The sequence below is a fragment of the Calypte anna genome, chromosome 2 (assembly GCF_003957555.1).
Source record: "Calypte anna isolate BGI_N300 chromosome 2, bCalAnn1_v1.p, whole genome shotgun sequence".
Taxonomy (NCBI): domain Eukaryota; kingdom Metazoa; phylum Chordata; class Aves; order Apodiformes; family Trochilidae; genus Calypte; species Calypte anna.
This window is the reverse complement of record NC_044245.1, coordinates 35,508,883-35,531,372: the sequence shown is the minus strand read 5'-3', so window position 1 is coordinate 35,531,372 and position 22,490 is coordinate 35,508,883. Positions and strand designations below refer to the sequence as shown.

The 22,490-nt window shown below is 37.8% G+C and overlaps 2 protein-coding genes across 9 annotated transcripts in view; one reads left to right on the top strand and one right to left on the bottom strand.

The window, feature by feature from the left end:
* The window catches only part of ANKRD28 (ankyrin repeat domain 28), a 122,532-nt gene extending 108,426 nt beyond the window's left edge, over positions 1 to 14,106 (top strand). The window contains exons 20-28 of one of the 2 annotated variants that reach the window (XM_008494242.2): positions 331 to 448; positions 1,059 to 1,278; positions 2,641 to 2,728; positions 2,825 to 2,908; positions 3,370 to 3,515; positions 3,701 to 3,783; positions 3,927 to 4,009; positions 6,210 to 6,301; positions 12,038 to 14,106. In XM_008494242.2, coding sequence (XP_008492464.1) covers positions 331 to 448; positions 1,059 to 1,278; positions 2,641 to 2,728; positions 2,825 to 2,908; positions 3,370 to 3,515; positions 3,701 to 3,783; positions 3,927 to 4,009; positions 6,210 to 6,301; positions 12,038 to 12,324 — 1,201 coding nt within the window. In that variant the 3' untranslated portion in view covers positions 12,325 to 14,106. The remainder of the gene's footprint in view (positions 1 to 330; positions 449 to 1,058; positions 1,279 to 2,640; positions 2,729 to 2,824; positions 2,909 to 3,369; positions 3,516 to 3,700; positions 3,784 to 3,926; positions 4,010 to 6,209; positions 6,302 to 12,037) is intronic. The other variant, XM_030445821.1, reaches the window with a different exon arrangement.
* Positions 3,424 to 22,490, bottom strand: part of BTD (biotinidase) — a 26,890-nt gene continuing 7,823 nt past the window's right edge. For 6 of the 7 annotated variants that reach the window (XM_030445829.1, XM_030445832.1, XM_030445831.1 and 3 more), the window contains one exon: positions 20,118 to 21,646. In XM_030445829.1, coding sequence (XP_030301689.1) covers positions 20,471 to 21,646 — 1,176 coding nt within the window. In that variant the 3' untranslated portion in view covers positions 20,118 to 20,470. Of the gene's footprint in view, positions 3,486 to 20,117; positions 21,647 to 22,490 lie in introns of those variants that run through there. The other variant, XR_003987244.1, reaches the window with a different exon arrangement.

The window sequence follows — 22,490 nt, the reverse complement described above, 5'->3', positions numbered from 1 at the left end:
TGTGTATTTTGCAGTAAACATAATGTTGGTGATGAAAACTGTTCTTATGCAGTTGGGAGGAAACAATAATGGGTCTTATTCCCTGATGCTGGTAAAATGGATTGTAGTCATTTAATTGGGACTTCTGAATTAGGGGATATTGATGTGTTTTCTTGAATCTAAAAAGCAAACATGAGTGGCATTCTGGGAGTAATGTGGTGCTAGAGATAATTTATTGATGGTGTAAACTTTAACAGCCTTGTCCAGAAGGATAGTAGTAGTTCTGTTTCACCTGAGTGCTAGTTTGTTAAATTCCCATGTAGATTACACTTTATTTGACTCTCTGCTTAGGACTCCTCTGATGCTGTCAGTTCTCAATGGGCACACAGACTGCGTGTATTCACTCCTGAACAAAGGAGCAAATGTAGATGCCAAAGATAAGTGGGGAAGGACCGCGTTACATAGAGGGGTAAGAGGTTATGCCTTCTGTCCTTTCCAGTTCTGCACATAGTAATTTCAGATACATACTGTATTTCAAATACATACAAAATTTATGCAGTGTCAATGAATTTTTCATTATTCTTGCCATTCTTCATTTTTTATTAACTTTTTTGGTTGCTTCAAAAGAGCTGGCTCTTGCCTGTTTGATACATACCCTCACAATTCTTTTGAATTTCTAAGAGTCTCTTAATCTTCCTGTGAAGTGTTAGCAGAAGTCCCAGAGTACAGATTTTGTTTTGTGGTGGGAGGAGTGTTAATGGGAGGATGAAAGGTGTGATTCATGCTATATGCCGAATGTTTTTTTGTAGTCACTGCCAGATCAGACAATTGAACAAGCCCTAGAGAGTAGCAGTTCATTCCGTGCAATTCCAAGAAATTATTCTGGCTCTATTATTATAATATATTGCCATTTTTCCAACAGAATGGTTGTTTCCAAGAATAAAAGTAATAACCATGCTTATTTTGTTATTACTTACGAATGTAACAAACTGCCTGAAGTCTGCTTGCTTTAGTTATACCCCTTAGCTTATTATATACATAAATATTTACAAACTTGCCATTTCCTCTCTCTATCCCAGGCAGTTACCGGGCATGAGGAATGTGTGGAAGCTCTGCTTCAACATGGTGCTAAATCCTTATTACGAGACTGTAGAGGACGAACCCCTATACACTTGTCAGCTGCATGTGGACATATAGGTGTTCTAGGAGCTCTCCTGCAGTCAGCTACATCTGTGGATGCAGTACCTGCAATAGCAGACAATCATGGCTACACATCACTGCATTGGGCCTGCTATAATGGTAAAATATATTTAAGTTAATATACTGGCTTAATGTATTTGTTGATGTCAAGGTACTACTTAGAAAAGCAATGTATGAAGTCTGTCCTCTTTTAGTTCCTTTTAGTCCATGTGACAGCATGACAGACACAATATCTTGAGGGGGGGGAATGCATTAACAACTAATACATAGTATCAAATGTTTATTTTTGTGCTACGTCTTCATTACAAACCACCTTCTTAGTTTTATTCCTTAAGGAGAAAGAAATTCAGCATAGGACCTGTGAATTTAAATATGCCCCACATCCCAAAAAAAAAACCTTCACAGAGAGTCTTGAAGGGAATGGTTTCAAATTAAATCTTTTTTTAAACTTGCTTCAGATCTCCTTGACAGGCGTAAGAAGCTAAAATATATAAATCAGTAATTTTATTTTTCTTCACTAATACTTATTTTGGATTTGGAGGTGAGAGAGGTCTTAAAAGGTAGGAAATCCGTTCTGCTCCTTTGCTAAAGGTTTTGCTCAGTGTGTTCCTTTCCAACATAGTGAGAGGTTCTCATTTCAGGTCAGAGGTTCTCTGAGTCACATGGTAGAGACAGGTAAAGAAGAGTTTAGAGCTTCATTTTACCAGTTATTTTTAAATTAGTAACTAAAATGTCTTTACAGCTGAAATAACACACTGGTAATTTTAATTGTAATAACATCCCTTTAGCACAATCTTAAAATTAAACTCTTAAAGCATGCTCCATTTCCAGAGTGACCACAGTCTCTGAATAAAACATAACTGAGATAAGCCTGGGCTGTAAGATCAAAATTTGGCAGGACTTGTGGAAATGCAAATCTTCAGACATCAGTGAATGTTGAGCTAACATTCTTTGCATATATGCAGCAAATATCAAACAGATAGTTACAGTTTTTAGCTGCCCATACAGCAGCAGGCTATAGAATTTTGAATAGAACAGGATTGGTTAAATATGGTTTTTTAAGCTTTTGTTATGACTATCAGCTTGGTTTCTTGGGGGGGGCTTAGCAAGACACTGCAACAAAAATAACCCTCGAATGGTGAAGACCTTTTCATGTAGACTTAAAGGGTGAATGTGCAGAAGAGTTTGAAACATGGATGTGTAAAGAAGTAAATTAAGTTTTCTGGATATTCTTCAGACAATATGAGATTGTCACAAAATTTACTGTTAAATGTTAGTTTGATGTTCAGGATTCTAAAAATGTCTTTGTTCCTAAGTGCAGCCCTATCAAATATAATCAGTGTGTCTTTGCAGCTTTCAAAGAAAATATTGCTTATCCTAATTTAGATAAATATTTTTATAATTCATAAATAGACCTTTTCCCTTTTTTTTTTAAATACCTGACTCTTGTATTTGTTTTAGGTCATGACAGTTGTGTAGAGCTCCTCCTGGAACAGGAAGTTTTCCAGAAAATGGAAGGAAATTCTTTCAGTCCGTTGCATTGTGCTGTGTAAGGAAGTGCAAAATTATTATCCATAGATTTCATGACTGTATTTAACAAAAGATTTATCATTGTGTAAATAACAGCCTGTTTAATTCATTATAGGATAAATGACAATGAAGGTGCAGCAGAAATGTTAATTGACACACTAGGTGCTGGTATTGTAAATTCAACAGATTCAAAAGGAAGGTAAGAGTCTAAATGCACGGTGGAAGACTGCAATGTAACAAAATGGTTTTAATAAATTCTTTAATCATTTGGGGGATTTGCATTTCTTTATTGGGGTAGAAATAATTTTAAAACTTTTTTCAAATGCTGTTGTTTTTCAGTAAAAAATTGGCTTTTTATTACATAGGCAAGTTTGACCATGTTTTAAATAGTATCATTTTGTGAATAGTATTTTATGCTGTTTTGGGTTTTTTTCTGAATCAAATTGTATCTCCACTATAAACAATATAGTGAGAATCATTTGAAACTTCAAGGTGTGACTTTCAAAGGCAGCAGTCACAACTCCAGCAACACTGGTTTCACAGGGTGAGTGGGAGGGCCTGCCCACTCTTTTGTATCTGCAGGATCAGAGTCAGGATGAACTTTGAATGAAGTAGAAAGCATGGCTGAACATGGCCATCATGTCTTCTGATTTCTTGTAGAACCCCTCTTCATGCAGCAGCTTTTACAGATCATGTTGAGTGTCTACAGCTTCTGCTCAGCCACAATGCTCAAGTAAATGCTGTAGATTCTTCTGGGAAAACACCTCTAATGATGGCTGCAGAAAATGGACAGACGAATACAGTTGGTAAAGAGAAAGCTTTATGTATTTCATCTCTTTGGTTTGTTCATCTTTCTATGGGCAAATTTGCCTTATAGTTAATGTGCTTGTGGATATATTTTGTCAAAATTGTGTCTTCATTTTGCAGAAATGTAAGCCACTAAGACTTTAAGGAATATGCTTTTAGCTAATAGAAATTTTTATTTCCCCAGAGGTGCTGGTTAGCAGTGCTAAAGCTGATCTGACTTTGCAAGACAGTTCTAAGAACACAGCACTCCATTTGGCATGCAGCAAGGTGTGTGTCTAGAATGATTTATCTGTGTGGAGCTTTGTGTTAACAAGCACTGTTTGCAAGTATGAACTTGTTACTTTGAAAGGATATTCAAAGCAATTTTTGAAGAATATTTGTTATATGACAGATGTTTGTTCTCTGTTAAGGGTCATGAAACTAGTGCCTTGTTAATACTGGAGAAGATTACAGATAGAAACCTCATCAATGCCACCAATGCAGCCTTGCAAACGTACGTATCAGCAGGGAGTGTTTTACAGATGAGTTCCTGGTGTGTATCTTGCTGAAAGAGGAATATTTTTCAGAATTTGTTTTCCAAATTAGTTGAATTTTAATTGCTTAATAAGTATCAAGAGTTAAATCAACTAGAAGTGAAACAGTGTTTCGCTCATACAAGTTCTAGTTTTAGCTGGGTGAAAAGGATGATAAATTTTGCAGAATTGTGATTCATGGAATCTTGGGTGGAATTACTGCAGTCCACTGAGACTACTTGTAAACCACTATTTTTCTGCTTTATAGATTATCCAGTTTTTCAATTAAAATTCACTTCAGTTAACACCTTGTTTGATGCAAACTAAGAGTTTTGTTCTGAAAGCTAGCTAATAAAAAAACAGATCTAGCTAAGTATGCTTTTGTTCTTCAGCATGCTTTCTGTTAGCAAAAGACACCTGTTCCTACTGGGATGGGAGACTGTGTTTTCTATTAAATACTATGGAGGGCACAGTATTCTTTATGCTTCCTGAAGATCTCTCAAGTAGGATTGAGCCCAAACATAAGGAAAACTTAAAACTACTAGGGAATATGTATCAGGATGAGCTTTAAAACTATTATTCCATTTTTCTGTCCCTTTAAAGAATATATTTTTGTTGTATGCAGTATTTGACACCTCATATGTAGCGGAGTTATGACATAAATTGTTAGACTGCTTTAATAATGTTATCATAGACCATTTAGAAAATAAACAATGGAACTTGTAAGCAACTTGCATATTTCTCTGGCCCTGCATCCCTTCTGAAATCTCTCATGTTCAAACTACTACAGTTCTTTCAACTGTTCCCAGAGACCTGCTTGAACTAAGGAGTTAGTAGGACTTCTTTCTCTGCTCTTGCTCACCATGGTGCACCTCAGGCAGCATGAAATAACCAGAAGTAGAAGAGGGACTGATTCCCTCATCTCTTTTCTGCTGTGGAGAATGTCTTGAGAAAAGGAAAAGCAGAAATGAGATGGGAACAGAAGTGGGGAAGTACCCTATCGCAGGCTCCTGTAATTTCCCATGCCTTGGTTCATGCAGTCTGACCAAGAGATGTCATGGGGAAGAATAGGAACCAAATTGTAGCTCCATGAAATGTTTAGCTAAATCACAAGATTTTAATATTTGTTTAAAGTACTATTGGTTTGGTAAGTGTTTTTTAGGAATGAAAGTGACTTGCTAAAGAGCTTGAACAATGTCCTACTTTGTGGCAAAAGAAGCATTAAAATTATCGCCCTCTATAATAAATTCTTCTATTCACATTTTTCAGGTTATCTGTGGTGTGCAGTAGTTCTTGAATTTCAATATTTTAAAATAAGAACCACAGATACAGTTGTTTATATTTGTATTTCTGGTCTTTAAGGAAGGCAGTTGTTTCCAAATCAAAATATAGTTCACAGTTCATTCATTTTGAGATTCTTAAAATTATTTTAATAAAGAACAGCCTAAAGCAGAAGGGATGTAAGCTGATTGTTTTGCTTCTTGCTGAGTGGTGGTGGGGTTTTATTCAAGAAAGTAGGAACCAATTTTTAAAAACTGTTGCATTTGAAAAAGACACAATTAGAATATTTGAAGTAAAGCTACATTTGATAGATGAAGTCCCTGCAAAACAGTTATGGTTAGTGGTTGGAGGTTTTGTAAAATCATCTGCTTTCTTCATACATGATAATGTAAAACAATTTCTTTATCTCTAATCCCAGTGGAGCATAGTGGTTTCTAAAAGACAGATTGATGCTTCTGCATCTCTTACAAGCATTTACATGCAATTAAGTTACTACTATTCTGCTGTAAGTATTCTAATGGTTATTGCCAGTGGTAGGCAGTAACTCTGAGATGTGATGATACCTGTTAGAACAATTCAGTAAAGGCTTCATCAACAGCAGGGTACTAGATATTTCTAACTTTTTAACATGATAAAGTTGATAAGCAGGCAGGTCTTTTGTAGTAGCTACTTCCTCACTGTGTGGTGCCATAAAAAGGAGAAAATGCACAATTGTACTATTTATTTGCAATAAGAGAAGAGATTTGTTGCCTTTCCTATCTTAGCAGTTGTATCTACAGAATTTATGTAATGTTAAGTAAAAGACCAGTACAATACTTGAGTAATCATTTAACTAGATGTAAGCTGCATATTTTATTACCTTGTTCTGAGGCTTATATATGAGTTTGTTTGTCTTCACAGACCTCTGCATGTTGCTGCTCGGAATGGACTAACGGTTGTAGTACAAGAGCTTTTAGGGAAGGGAGCAAGTGTGCTTGCTGTAGATGAAAATGGTAAGAAAAATTTAACTTATGTTTCCCTGTAAGGAACTGTGGTTTTAAACTCAGCTCACTTAAGAGCAACAAACTTTTGGAAACTTCATACCAACTTTGCAGTAAGGTCACCCATAGGAAAAAAATGCTAGTAATGGGTCATTGAAGCAAAGCAGCAGAAATGTAAGGGGAGTGAAAAAGAATCATGCAGGTTATGGCATGTAAATTTTGGTTTGCATTTGTAGTTTTATAAAGTATACCCTATAAATACAGTAGCTTTGGCATACTGAAAATGGTCAGAAAAATAAAATGCTCAAAGTAAAACACAACTTTCAGCTCTTTAGAAGCTGGAGTGAATCACCATTTTGTCATGGTAGAGGTATCAGTGTTTCAAATCTCAATTACTGGTCTCAAGCTTCTGGCTCCCTAGAGTATTTTTGGCACTTAGAAAACAGAAAAAGTAACTGCTTTATCACAGAGGATAAATCCTAATACCTTGTAAGAACAAATGAAAATTAGATCTACTCACTTCTTATTTGCATGTTTTAATGAAAGACATCTGTGGTCTTCTAAACTTTTAAAAGCACAAAGAGCCTCCTGCTCTTTGCCATACCCCAGTGTGTCTTAAATGAAAGCAGCAGCTGAGGTTGGGGAGGTAAGGGGGTTGCTTTGTGGGGTTTTTTGTTTCTTTGTTTGTTTATTTGTTTTGGTTTGGGGGCTTTTTTGGGGGGGGGGAGGGGCATTGGTTTTTCATTATTTTTCCAGAAGGGACAAACATTAAGGGATTGGAAAACATGTCCTTCTTATTTCTGTTTCTCAGCACAAGTATAACAACTGCAGATGTTTTCGTTTTTGTGGCCTTTTCATGTGCTGCCAGCCAGTGCCTTGTTAGGGTGGATCTCTGACATAACAGGCAAAAATGTTGTTTGTAGAGATGATGCAGTTCTCTGGCAGCTTAGGAATCTAGCTGCAATGTGTCCAAACTTCTTTTTTAATTTTGCTCAGATTTTTAAAATTTAAAGTAACTGAATATTACCTGATCTGGTCCCTCACTGTGGTTCTATCTAATAGCAATTGCTTTGTTTACAACATTTTAAACAGCTTTGAGAATATTATTTTTCTGTTGGATAAGTGTGCCAGCTTAAAGTACAGTGGGTGCAAAATAATGAAGAATCTGAGTTGAGAGAGACCAAGGGAAACTGTAATCAGTTTTATCAGTTTCACCTGTCACTGTAGTTTTGGTGGGTTTTTTTTTTTTGGGGGGGGGGGAGAGGGATTTGTTGGTTTCTCATTAATTCTTGGAAACATTAATATGTCAGCATGCTTGCTGAACTGTTGCAAAAGTCTTCTGGATTCCCATGGTGTGCCTTTTATATTAAATGGAAAAGCTGGCAGCAGTGATACCCATATTGTGCCTTAGGTCTGCTTGTCTTTGATTTTGAGTCTAGGCATTTCTAAAGAAAAAAAAATTACATACATTCATGTGATTCTAATAAAGTAAAAATAGAGGAAAAACTTTTTTTTATTTTTAAAGACTTAAAATAGTAAGATTCATGAATTTTGGGGTGTTTAGCAAAGCAAACTGAAGAAATAGGCATTGGAGTATTTTGCATCACACTGACATTCCCTTACATTCACAACACTGATATTCCCTGACATTCAGATAAGTTCAGTGATCTGCCACACAATTTTGGCATTTCAGATAAAATTAGGTGAAACTAAAGGTAAAGTTTTAGTGCTTTGTATAGAAGTGAGTCTTGATGCAAGCAACATGTAACCAGCTGAGCCTCAGCTGGTATGGAGTGGTGGTCCAGTTTTTGTCTTTGAAATTTTCCCTTTCTGTAAACATTGTTGACTTTTTTTGCAAATAGTGTCTATTTGTATTTATATCTGTATAAAACTGCTTCACAGTTCTCTGCTGCTATATATGTGCTATAGAAAATTATGGTAAACATGAGTTTTGAAAAAAGCCAACATCACTCCAATTACCTGCATTTCAATTTAAAAATAATTTATAATATACTTAAAATTTGAACTTGAAATCTTACTGCTTTTGTTTCAGAGCATTTCTTAATGTGGTGAGGTCACTTCTTGAGATGTTTAAGAACTAATGACTTTGGAAAAAATTTAATCCTCTTGGCTCTTAAATGCAACAGAAACAGCAAATGAACTGTCCGGTATACTTCCCAAAAGCAGTCATGTTAAGGGTTCATTCTCACTTCTCTATCAGTTCTTACTCATATATTTTAGTTCTTTTCCCATGTTTCCACATCTGTCAAAATTAAACTTTGCCATCACCTGCACCTACAAAAACATGGTTGAATTTGACATTATTTATGCAAGTTCATGTCTTAAAAGACATTACTAGCTTTTTCTTCCATGTGACACTTAGAAAGCATTATTTTTGGTCACTCAGCCAACTTTTTGACTTTGCTTTATTACTAGGCTAGCTAAATTTCCTGGTACAGTCTGACTTTTATTTGTCATAAGAATATGTGTTCTTTCACTACTACTATCTCCAGAGACTGACAGAGTATGGAATTTGTTCTTATTTTCTAGATCCATCTTTACAGTGATCATCAGCCTTTCGAGGTTTTTTGATTTGTTTTAGTGGGGGTTGTTTGTGGTTTGTTTTTTTTTTAAGGGGGGGAGAGTTTTTGGTTTGGTTTGGTTCGTTGGGTGGGGTTTTTTTGGTCTAGTTATTTTCCAGCCTTCCTTTACCCATATTCTGCTGGTTTATGCTGGAGATTTCCAGTTTTCTGGGATAGTTTTGTAAATGCCTACAAGATGACTCATCGTGCCTCAGATGACTTTCTTTCCCAAGTGTAAGATTTTATTCAGTTTATCTTGAGAACTCTCTTTGCACTGACTGCATTAATAACCCTCTGATACTCCTTTTGGTGCCTCTATGGAAATTTTCAGGCCCCAAGGGAGGGAGCAGCTCTGCTTTTGGCTGGAGGGAGCCTTGGTCTTCACTCAGCATCTGTCACGCAGGCTCCTTTATCTGTTGTGCAAGGAAGCTGCTTCACCTCACTCTGATTTATTTGCCCTGTCTACAAATGAAGATAGTAATTGATTTTTTTTATTGTTGTTGTGTGAAGGCTTATGCAGGTAAAAGTAGATATTATGTGGAACATTATACAAGATCTGTGTAAGAGTATTTCAGTGGCATTGGTACACTTACCAATATCTTAAAAGCAAATTTAACCTATTTATACCTGTTGCCCTGGCACATGGATGATCACTTTGCAGTTATGGGACATAACATTTGTTCTTAAAATTTTAAAATAACACAGATTAAAATGAAGTGGTAGAGGACACAGATGTCAGCCTTTCGTGGGGCAAGCAGTTACTTTGTCTTGCTACATCTAAGGCAAGAACTGTGGTATTTCATTCCTGCTTATGAAAGCCAGGAGCTTAAGACCTACAATACAATATTAGTATAAGCACTGGTTTTAGAAAACTTTTAACAGAAGCTAGTAGTCTGTTTAATCTTTATATTGGCCTGTAATTTTTTTATAATGAACTGGGATACTCTGTTTCAGAAGGAACATGACTATTGAAGACTATTCAAAGCCTAACAAGAAGCAGTCTTTAAAAAAGGAGGGGGGGCAGAGGGAGAACAAAAAACAAAACTATAAAAACCTAAAGGGTCACTGGTGACTGCTTGTTTTTCTTCTTTGAACTTTTATCAAATCATGAGAGTGGAAGAAATTACATTGAATATGGCCAGCTCGAATAAACTTATTCTGTGTGTCATTTTACCTTCATGCAATCTCTATCAACTGTAGATGTTTAAACTGTGCATTTGAGTATCAGTTCTCAGCCACCTCTTCTGCCTTAGCTGCCTGAAATGTAGTCTTCATCCAAGTGTAGCAAGCTCTGGCTCTTGCCTCTGAATCCTCTCAAAATGTATCTCTTCTGCAGACTGTCACTGTTAACTCTGAGCTGTTTAAGTGCTGTGATACCTTACTAACAATGAAACCATCTGCTGCGGTGCACTTCTGTCCGGCCCTATCGCATGGTCAGCTGGTGCGTTTTGTGCTTGAATTATCTGTGTGTTTCCTTGGATTGTATGAACCCTCCTTTGGGCAAGGGCTGTTGTCTTACTCTGTTCCAGGCGTCAAGCACGAGGTCTGTCCTGAGCAAATAGTAGATCAGCTGCAAGATTATTCCCTGCTTGCTGTTTCCTTAATTTCTAGCTACAATTGTTTTCTATTATGTGCCTCCTCGTTTAAAACTTCTGTGCAATTGTACAACCCGATAACTACTCCTGAGCTCTAACCTAAAACTTGACCTGGATCTTCTTCTGCAATAAAGATGATTCCTTAGCAGTTGAAATGCTGCTGGAATGGGTATTTCCTCGTTTTCCATGCCTCCCTAAGGTCACTGTGCCGTTTGCTTTAGAGCCATTTATTACACAAAGTTATTTGTGTGCTTTTTACCTGAATGTTACAACCTTTAAGTTGGGGAATGGGGGAAGTGCTCAACTCCCAAGTCCCAAATGAGCCAGAATGTGAGTCTAACCATTCAGCTCATTTTGAGCAGATCTGTCACAGGCAGTGAGATGCTGCAAGTGTGCTACAAGGTGATCCTGGCCATCTGCTTCTGTGTGGAGCTGAGTAAAGAGGAACTCACGTTGGTCTTGGCACAGGATTAGTTGTCACCTGTGGTTGTACTTCCGTGGCTGCCATGCTTCTAGGGCTGCTGTTGTCACCACCACTTGCAGTGCCTCAGTATTGTATTGTGGATACAGCCTCAGACCTGTGCCAATATTTGTCCTCAGATGCCTTGCTGAATGATTATGCCTAAAGCCTGAGACAGGGGCAATGCACACATCCCCACTGAGAAGGATTTAAAACATTTTTCTTGAAATTTAATGAGTAGAGGCAAGTACATAAGGAAGGGGGAAGCTGCAAAAGGAGAAATGTTGGAAGATTATTAGAGCCGCAGTTATCCAGGAAAGATTTCACAGCTACTGTGATGATCTGACTGCAAATCTTTCCACATCCCAAGACCTCCTGCATTTGGGTGTTGTCACAGTAACATTGCCTGGCAGGAGGAGTCTGGCCAAAGCAGCCACCAAGAGGTGTAGTTTCTCTCTTCAAGTCCTAGCCTACTAATTTAGATAGCATTTCCTCAAAATCCTGTAGATTTCTTAATTGATATCCCTCAAATAGAAGTTAGGCATTGCCTTTCTAGTTTATATTACTGTATAATGTATGGGTTGATGAAAATTGTATACTCTGCCTTTTTAATTAACTGCCACTGCTCAATTAGCCAGATTGTTACCAAGATAGGACAGCTTTATTAAAGCAGCTGTCTATGATGAGCAGCTTTCTGGAAGCCTCTGGATAAAGAAATAATTCCCATGTTGAGCTGTCATTGCTGCAGTGGCTCTCTAGTTAATGGCTTCAGCCACTCACTGTTGGCTGCCATGAGTTCTCTCCTCACCATTTTCAAACCCAGGCTTTTCTCTCTGGCTGGAGTGTCCAACTCTGCTTAACAACACAGTTACATCTCTGTCCCAAAGCCCACTGACTTCCCAGTTGTTCTTGTAACCCAAAGTGAAAAAAATAATAATTGACACAACGTATTTCATTTTATATTGGGTTTTGTGATTTGGTTTTTTTTTTTAAACAGTGCAGAACTAAGCAATGTAAGACATTTTTGCAGGTGAAAGATGACGTGATCTTGGAAAAATTGTGACATTGTCTTTATTTTAAATAAAGGTTGTATTTTTTCTTGACTTTCCAGGTTACACACCAGCTTTGGCCTGTGCACCCAATAAGGATGTGGCTGATTGCCTTGCTCTCATTCTGGCCACAATGATGCCTGTTTCATCCAGCAGCACATTACCTTCCCTTACATTCAATGCCATTAATCATTACACCAACACCTCAAAAACTGTCACCTTTGATTCCTTGCCAATCATGAGGAGTGACCATAGTTCTTACTGTACTTTCAACAGTATTGGCAGGGAAGATGGCTACCCTTATACAGAAGAAGATGAACTCAATGACTCAGATTCTGAGACCTATTAGAAACTACATTTAGTAGGTCTGAAGAGTGAACCCTCACACTGGAAGGTCAGACTTGTGCTTTTCAAAAAGAAGCTATCAGTGTTTGAATGCAAAAAGAGGACAGACCTTTGAGAAGATGTTTTCTATTGTGACTGCACATTAAAAAAAATCTCTGAGACTCTAGGAAGATTTTTAAGAGCATATTTTGCAGAAGAAGCATAAATTCTTGAATAAGTTCTTGGAATCTGTGGCAAAAAATAAAATAAAATAAAATAAAGAATGTCAAAACTGTTTTATTTAACTATATTCTACCATTCTGTTTCTCGTGCCAGGAGTAATTTCTGCAGACTGGGCACCCTACTTGATGTAAATGAACAACACTATTGTACAACACAAAGGATGCCAGACTTAAATATTATCAATAAAACTAAAACCATTTTGAAGGCAATAAATGAGTTTGGTACAGTAGGCATTGTTTGTGCTGCAAATTGCCAAAGGACCAAATAACTTAAAGATTTTGTTTTTCTTTAATTAAATATGTTTTTGTGAAAACTGGAATAGGTTATTTGAGAAGTTTTTTTAACCAAACCTTAATTACTTCTGGAAAAGAAGCTTAGAGCAGTTTTAAATGATGATTTTTTTTTATTATTATTATTTTATTTTTTATTTTGTCATCTGAAAGCCTTCCGACACTATTAAATGTACCATGAAAGAAAGCCAATGTACTTTTATTTTTTTTCTTTTTTGTTCAGGATAAATGAAAATTAACGTCATAATTTTATAATACTAAAATTAAACCAGCTAACCAGGTGAAGTCAGGGTGAAAAATGTACAGTGTAATAAACTAGGGAAGAGGGTGGGAGATGTGGGAGGGAAGTGGTAATTGTTGCACAGTTTTAGATTTTTTTTAACATCTGGGTTTTGGACTGACATTTTCTTTAATTTAAAAATACATTAGTAGCTTGGAAACTACAAAACTCCATAAAAAAAAAGAAATGTCTTGATAACCCTGTTGTGACTGAGAGTTCTTTTCAATTTGTCCACTTAACATCCTAAATTGGTATGCAAAATTAAAATTGTATACCCCTAACAACTTTTTTTTTTTTTTTTTTTTTTTTTTAAATCCTGGAGTTAGAAGGGGGAGGGAGGTGAATTTAAAAGTATATTTCCCTATTAGAAAAAGTACAGTGTCTGGTCTGTGGGAAGAGCTGTGTATCTTTGTTGTGCTCCATTTAGAAAATAAACAACAGAAACAGGTCCCTGTAATGTAGCTCAGATTTGCCCTAGGATTTATTTTTTTTAATTTATAACAGACTACTATAATTTTTTTTAATTGCCTGAAGAATGAAAAACTGACACAAGTAAGCTGAAGTTTTGCCTGCTAAATATGAATACTTAACTTCATTTGGCTCTGCTCTAACTATAACTGTTACTTTTCAAGTGAATTTGTTTATGTACATGCAAGGAATCCTTGCATGTCCTGGTAAAGTACAAATAAACTACTACAAACTGATTTCAATTTCCTTTTTATCCTTTTTGTATTGTGAAACTGGAAATCTTTATGATATTGTAAATTATCAGCTGGTTTTCTGAACATAGTGTGGAAACACGGGACAATATTTTGATCTATTTGATAATTTTGTGGGTTTTTTGAAAAATTAATAAGCATGTACATAGAAATAGTGACTGCTTGAATACTGTATTTACCTGCACTCTTTCAGTACTTCAAGATTCCTGTATATTTTACGGAGTATAATAAAACCCAAATGTGAGTTCTACTAATGAATAATTTATTTGTATCTACCAAACTAATTACAAAGTCTCTTCTATTGAAGTGTTTGAATTTATTAAATCTACTTCACAAAGGTGTGGTCAGCATTTTAGTTCTAAAGTCAAGGTGAGCTGTTTAATTTCATTTCAAATGTTAAATTACTTCATTATTCCTTTAGGCTTCCTTTTAAATACTACCTTCTTAACCATTGGTGCCAGTGTTCATTGTTTATATCTGTGCTATATATTTGTCTGTGAGCAGAGTTAGATGACTTAAGTGACGTGGTGATTTCTGTATTTATTTTCTTCTGAATCTTTTGAGGTGTAGGGCTGTGTGGGAGTGATGGATGTGCCTCAGCTGGGCCTGCAGGCAGCACTTGGGATCCACATTGGGTTGTCTTTGAGATTCACTGCATCTATTTAAATGTAAGGGCTGAAGCAGCACAAACACATTTTTCTTCACACATTTATGGGAAATCTGAATCAGAACTGCCACGTAGCATGGCTGTTATTTAAGAGGTAGTAATTGCATAATTCTTTTAAAGAAACTGTCCCATTTCTGTTGCCTCAGAGGAACTGTGAGAAGATTATATTCATAGGGCTTTATTTGTGCTAACTTCTGTTTGACTTCAAGCTGACCTGTTACCTCAGTGTGCTGCCTGTAGCCACAGGGCAGTTTGTAGGAGGGGATACTCCTGTCTTTGAAAAGTCAGCAGGGCAATTAGAAACTGAGAAATACTCATATCCATATCCAATGTGTGTTAGGGGGGATAAGGGGGGGGGGGGGGGGAGAGACAGAAAAAAAAAACCACCTCAGAAAATGTTCCTTTGAAAGTTAAAGATCTGGATATGGAATACAGGCAAAAGCAGCAAACGGTGCTGTTGAAACATTTGCTTCTTTATGGCAGTCAGAAACGATGCCTCATTTCATTACTTCCTACTCACCTCTTGAGCAAGAAAACTTTTTTTGCTGCAGTTCATGGCATTATTTCTAAGTGTTGTGTACTTTTCACAGCTAAAGGTATTTTTTATTACAAGTTGTTAATTACATTCAAGAATTCAGTGTTACGTGATTTGTCTGTCTCATCATTAGAATTTATTCAGTGAGCATGGAGATTGCAATTCGCACATAATTTGGTTGTTCCTGTTTAAAACAAGTAATTTGGACTGTCACTAGAATTTGGTCTTGTTCCAAAACTAGAACGTGATTTGCTTAAAAGGATGTGCTGCTGTGGTCAGAGATCACTTTCTTAATGAGAGGTCAAAGAATAGAAGGTTCCTTGTTTCTGTAAAACAATTAACTCTGTCTATGGCTGGTGGCTTTTTTTCTAAATTAAAAAAAAATTTTTAAAAAAGTTCATACCTCAGTGGAGGCTTGTTAATTCCCATAAAATTATATTGGAACCTCAATCTTTCTAAAAAATCCTCCTATTTTAGCACAGATGAATAGGGCACCATTACTGTCAAAACCTTCATCTAAACAATAAACAATTTCTTGGATTTTCACCAGGAGGGAAGCAGGGAGCCTTGGCTGGACCACTGAAGCAGTGTATTAGAATAAAAGAATCCTAGGGGTGGGGGAGAAAATCTAATGGACTTTCAGGAATGAGAACAACTGGCTCTGCTCAGCTTTCTGGGCACTCTGACTTCTGGGATGTTTATGGGATTTAAAGTGCTCAGGTTAAACGTTCTACAGGAAAAAATGCCATGTTAGTATTAACCTCTCAGGCTGAGCTGTTACTTTTGCAGTGCAGTAGCTTGATGCTTGATGCTGTTAAAATGAAGAATCAGTCTGTCTTCCAAAAAAAAAAAATTATTGCAAGTTCTTAAAAAAATCTTGACTTCTCTGTGTCGCCTGCTTTGTATTGCCTCCTTTTACTCTTGCTTGCCTGCCCCTAGGTATCTCAAAAATAATATCAATTTATTTGGAACAGTCAGGGCTAGAAATGCACACTTCAAATTCTATCTTGATTGTGTTTTGTTGTTTGGTTTGTTTTGTTTTTTTTTCTGTGTATTTTCTGTGCCTGTGTTCATAGGAGAGGTTCCAACCCTCTGATCATCTCCATGGTCCTCCTCTGGACTTGTTCCAACAGGGCCATGTTCTTATGCTGGGAACCCCAAGTAGGGTCTCACAAGTAGAGGAGAAGAATCACCTCCCCTGACCTGCTGATCACATTTCTTTTGACACATTCCAGGGTACTCTTGGTTTTGTGGGCTGCAAGAGCACATTGCTGGGTCATGTTGAGCTTTTCATCAACTAACACCTCCCAGGTCCTTCTCCTCTTAGCTGCTCTCAGTACATTCTCTGCCAGCCTGAATTTGTGCCTAGGATTGCCCTGACCCAGGTGCAGGACCTTGTACTTGGCCTTGCTGGACTTCGCTGTTTGCACGGACCCACCTCTCAAGCCTCTCTGCTGTGGGTATCACCAACTGTTGTCTCCTAACTTCTGACCTTCCTTGCCTGCACCTGCTCTCACTGGAGAGATGAAGGACAGGACAGTGAATCTCTGATGTACTTCCATTGCCCTCAACCATTAAAAAACTTAAGACTGAGTAGTAACTCACTCCAGCCTGTTAATAGTTGGAAGTTTTTCAGGAATTACATTTGTCACCACTTTTTGGTGTTGATACTTTTTAGCCTACATTGATAGAGGAGGAAGGAGTGGTTATTTCTAGCTGCTGAATCTGTCTGTGTGTCAGTAGTGGTGAGGTCCTCTTTCTATAACTGTCCTGAAAATGTAATTTTCTTCACTTAGCCCTGTTTTTTCACTGTATGTCTGAAGCAGCCAAACAGTGCAGTCATTTTTCGCTAGTCCTTAGATCTGTGATGCTGGGGTGTTCATTAAATGCTGTAAGATACTGCAAGACAGGTCCCAGCCTGGAGAAGTCTGCGCTGTCCTTCAGATGATGGCCTCTTACTTCGTGTTGATTGCAGAAGGCTTCAGGAGGCTCTGTCACTTCAGTCTGGTTCATTTCACCTGTAGAGATCTGCCTAAATGAGCCTACACCACCTGTGTTGTGATGTCAGATCTGAAAGAGGTTGTCCTAGTTGGTTACCTGTTCCTTAACCTGTTTTCACATGCATCTCCGTAACAACTCCAATGTTCCCATTGGCCAAATGATCCTTTGGTGTGCTTTCTGGTGGTTTCTGTCACTTTAATCCGAGTATTCCTGCATCCCCCTGGAAAAATCACTGGTCATGTGACTCCCAGATCCCTATTAAGAAACCCCCAGCACTTAACTTGTGTGCTGTTAGAGTTTCTGTGGGTTGTGTTCCCTTTCATCATCCCTGCTATCCTCTGTCTCAAGATGTTCCTTTGGTCTTGGTAGAAATTTCCAAGTCCCTAATGACATTTAAGTCAGTAGACTCAGTGATTTAAAGCTGCTCTAGACTTTATCTGTACTTCTCATGTGTCAACAGATCTTTGAGTTCTGGTTTGATTTTGGTGGCACTCACAGAAAAAAACAGTTTGGGAATCTTTAATAAAACTGTTGCTGTCCATTTGAAGAGGTACTATATGATGGGCTGCTGTATGTGAGTCTGCCTGTCTGAACATCAGCCTTGCTGAAGGCTTCTCACACCTCGCACTACATGAATGATGGGGAGCTTCAGTCAGCCTAACGGGATGTTTGGGAGCAGTGGAGCGTTCTGCAGGGCAATGCTGGGATTGCTGCTCTGGCACAGGCTTCCAAATCCCGCCCATTGGTGGTGGTGGTGAGCGCTGCTGGTTACTGCCTGGTCAGCCCATTTAGGAATGGATACATCTGTTGTCCCTCAAAAATCAGGATGGTGGGAGGAAGTCATTTATTGGTAAGTTTCCATCCTATCTAGTACTGTCTGTTCTACTTTCTCCAGTGTCCCTCTACTAACATTTTTTTTTCCTTTGGGTGAAGAGAACAAAGTGTTACAACAAGCGCCATTACTTATGCCTGCTCTTCTGAGGGAGGGGACAGAGCAATGTGCCCCGTGCAAAAAAGGTAAGGCCAGCAAGTCTTGTTTTCTAATAGTTTTTGACATACACAAAGTTAAAACACCTCTGTGGAACACACTTTCCAAGTGTCTCACAGAAACATTTTTCCTTAAGCATAGCAAATACATGTAACACTATTAACTTGTTCTAATTTATTGTGATAATGTATTGTGATAATGATGGTCTGCTTTGGAACTAAATCTGAAACAGTATTTAGTGCAAGAGGATTTATGATTTTCAGCATACAAACTATAGTGGGGGAAGCTTGTCTTGAAGCTGCATTTCTCCAGGACATTGCTAGTTCCTTTCTTATAGCCTTGGGTTGTATGGTACTAGGACCAGGACACAAATAAGCCTCACAATGTTTTTTCTCTTCTGTCCTGTATGTTCTGGGAATTTGTGCAGTGTTTCAGCACAAATATTGGCTACAGGTGCCAAATAATTAATGATATATAATAACCCTGCAGTGTTATGGCCTACTTTTACACCAGCAAATGCCTACAGAGATACAGACATTCCCCTCTCCATGCTTCTGTCCAATATGCTACAAGATAAATAAACCTGTTGTATTGCTGTATCAGAGCCGAGTAAGACTGGGTCCTGACTTACAGTAGTATAGCTCAGAGAAAGGAGGTTTGAAAGACCGCAAGATCCTAAATATTTATATACTTACTTTGTCCAAATATTGAAGGAATCTCGAGGTAGAAATCCAGCAATTTTTAGTTGCTTAGCTTACTGAAACTGGCAACGTGAGTTCATTCAAAGCAGGTGCTTATTGAGTACCTCTCCGTAGACATATGGCTTACCTCTAGCTCGTTTGAGTTTGAACATATCTCAGAACGATTCAGATCACCAAAATGGAGACTCACAAGTCTCCCATTAGTGCTCTATTCCCCACTGCTACTCTTGGGCATTAAAATGTGACCAACAGACCAAGCAACTGGAATTCCAGCGAGGAGTGATCAAAGGAATGGTTGTGTTTATTCCATTACTTAACAGCTATTATGCAGATGAATTCATATCAGCCAACAAGACCACACCACATAATACTTGAGAGTAAATTATCTTCACCGAATTGAACCCCAAATTAAAACCCTTTGAATATTCTCTTCCCAACTCCTCACTGCAGTAGAACAGTTTGTCACTGCAGTAATATTTATAGCACTTAATCTAGTCGCTGCTTTGGAAAGAATGTGTGTTTCAGCATGAATGGGCCATCTGACACACCAAGTATTTATGTGAAAACCTTGCTGTCCCACAATTCATTATGTGCTTTTCATAGTACTTGTTGAATGAATTTATGAACAATGTGTAAGATGTCTTAAACCCAAAGCAGTCTTGAAATCACCTCTCCTTTAACGAAGGAAAGTTAAAATACTTAAACAGTACGTAACGTAGATGTTGATATTCCTTGCCAGCATTTTCTTAAGCACAATTCCATGCACAGGAGGCTGAAAATTATGTCTTAATTGCAGTCTAAATTTTTCACAATCATTCGATAACCTCTTCCCCAGACAAGGTGTCCCATAGATGTTCACAACTGTAACAGTTACTGTTAAAGTATAGAAGAAAATGCACTTAAGTTTTTTAACAGATTACAGAAAACCAAGTGGGCTAGCTAATAGCAATGATTTTCAGCTGGAGGTTTTTTGGCATCCTAACCAAGAATCAGAACCCACACCATAATACATACTTTTTTTTCATGCATGTCATGCATGATATTTGTGTCTTGGTCCAAAGAAGGGCAAGAAAGCTCCTTCTCTTGGAAGAGAACAAGAGGAATTGGCCTCAAGTTATGCCAGGGGAAGCTTAGGTTGGCTGTTAGGAAAAACTTTACAGAAAGGTTATCAAATACTAAAACAAGCTGCCTAGGGAAGTGGTTGAATCTCCATCCCTAAATGGGTTTAAAAATCATATAGATATGGTGATTAGGGACATGGATTAGCAGTTGGCTGGTAGACCTAGGTTAGCAGTGTACGGTTAAAAGTTGGACTGGATGATCTTACAGGTCTTTTCCAACTTGAAAATTCTATGATTCTATGTTTCTTTTTTTCTTCCTCTTTGGCATCATTTCCATACTCCTAGCCAGGATGTCAGAACACCCTATTCAATTAAAAGGAACACATTTGGTTGAGATGAGAAACGTTATTTTCCCAATAGTGGGAAAATAACAAATTACAAAAAGCCTGTATCTTTGCAAGGCAATTCATTTACGTCTGGTAGAACGTAAGTGACAAAGGTACAAACTGTACTTAATGCCTCTTAGGTTAAGTGCTACACTTACCATTTCAAATGTGGAATCTAATCATTTGTCATGTAACAAACATACCTGCAGCTCTAAGAAGTAGAGATGTTCAATAATTTATGCTGAGATGCATATTCTGAACATACAGGCAGTTGTTTTCTGATTCCAGCAAATATCTGTGCTAGTCCTTTTCATACCACCGTCCATAGAGAGCAGCTGTCAGTAGGCCAGAAGATGTTCTATTTTTGCTTATGAAATAGTGGTTGTTTTTCCAGCCCATGTGATCAGCAAAGTCCAAGGTAATACCAGATGTCAGCAGTAGAGGAAAGATATAAGGGGTACTCATATTTCCCCATAGCTGGAAATCTATCAGAGCAGTGGCATCTGTAACCTCCTGTCCACAAGTGCTAAAGCTGAGACCTCCACATTTGACTAATGCACAGGCCTGGACATAGTATGTGCCATGCACTGTATGCAGCCCATCAAAAACTCCCAAAGCATATAATTCATCGGTTAAAACAGCTCTCTGGTACTTTAAGTAACAACAGAGGCTATTGGCACAAACCTGGACCTCTCCTTGTTCCTTCCATACAGGAATAAAAGTAAAGTTGTCATACATCATTTCTGCATAAAACAGGGGAGGTGACTGTTCATTTCCTTTTTCTGATACTCTGCTGGGGGCCTCCTGTCCCCCCATAGGGCAAACTTGATCATCCACTGAGGCTGTTCTAAAAGTCTTGCATGAGTAATGTAAGTCATCTCTGAATCTTTCATTACTTTCCAAATGGGTTTTGTAATCTGTGGTAATCACAGGAATTTCTGCTACTATGAGCTTGCCACCGTAACTTTCCATGTCGTGGTAGATGAAGGATTTGACTGGAGTGTATATGCCACTCCCTGTCATGCCCAAGGTAGGGTGGTGGATATTGGCTGCTGAATTGAAAGCTGTTGCAAAAGCTTGTTGAAATTCTACAGCAGACAGGAGTGGGAGCTGGTTCATCCAGGCAGTTGGATACACAATTTGTTTCAAATTGTATTGTCTTATGAGGTTCACTGCAGGCTCAAAAAAGAGTATATCAAAGCACGTGAACATACCAAACTTGCCAGCAAAAGGGGTATCAAAGAATTTATAGTCAGGCTCTGGAGGGGTATCAAAAGCATCTTCAAAATACAGATTGTGTTTGCGGTAGGTGGCCACCAGCACACCATCATCATTGAATGCCACGTTGGTATTGAACTGGTATCTTCCATCAGGTGGACAGAGAGGATCAGCATGCTCACAGGGCTGCTTAGTTCCTAAGTTTGCCACAAGGAATATTTTGTTCTTCAGTGCCATGCAGCTCAGACGCTGAAGAACCTGGAGAACAGTACAGGGAAATGTAAGGACATCAGAATATTAAGAGGTAAATTCTACTCAAGCATCTATGACTTACTTAATACTTTTCAATTTATTACTTTCAGTTAGAAGTTGAACATACTTGACAATATCTATAAAATTTAAATGTACTGATGATTTTGTGACAAAAGCTGCTGAAGCAAGTATCCTTCTAGACTGAAAAGTATTTTAGGTATTAATTTCAAAGTAGTTTTTAAAAAATTATCTCTGTTCCTGAGAAATAAGTAATTAAACAAATCTATTTCAATGGCATTTGTTTTCAGGAACTTAAGACTGTTGCAGGGGCACCAATGGCTTTAAAACACCATAAATAAACTGAAACCATTGACAAGGCAGCATAATTGATCTGTGTGCTTTTAGAACAGCAGACATCCAAGTGATTACATGCACCTGCATCAATGGCTTGTTCCTGCAACTACGTCTTTTTACTCTGAATTTAAAAAAAATTACTACTAGCTAGAACTTAGAGAATCATAAATGTAAGTGGATAAACTGCACAAATATAGAAAAGAAAAACAAAAGTTTACAGATTAAAGTATTACTGGGATGTTCCTTCCACACCACAGAGAGTAGTTACCAAAGGCCAGCAGTATGCAATCTCCACATAGGATCTGAAGGGCAAACTGAGTTCTTGCTTGCTTGTACATGATCACCAATAGTAATACCATTCGTGTATCATTCATACCATTTGCTACTGTGATTCATGTTTGCACACAAATTCTGCTCAACAGGCACTTGCACGATAATCAATCTCCATTACTAAGCATGGTTATTTTCACTTCAGGTTCAGAATAGTTGATGAAAT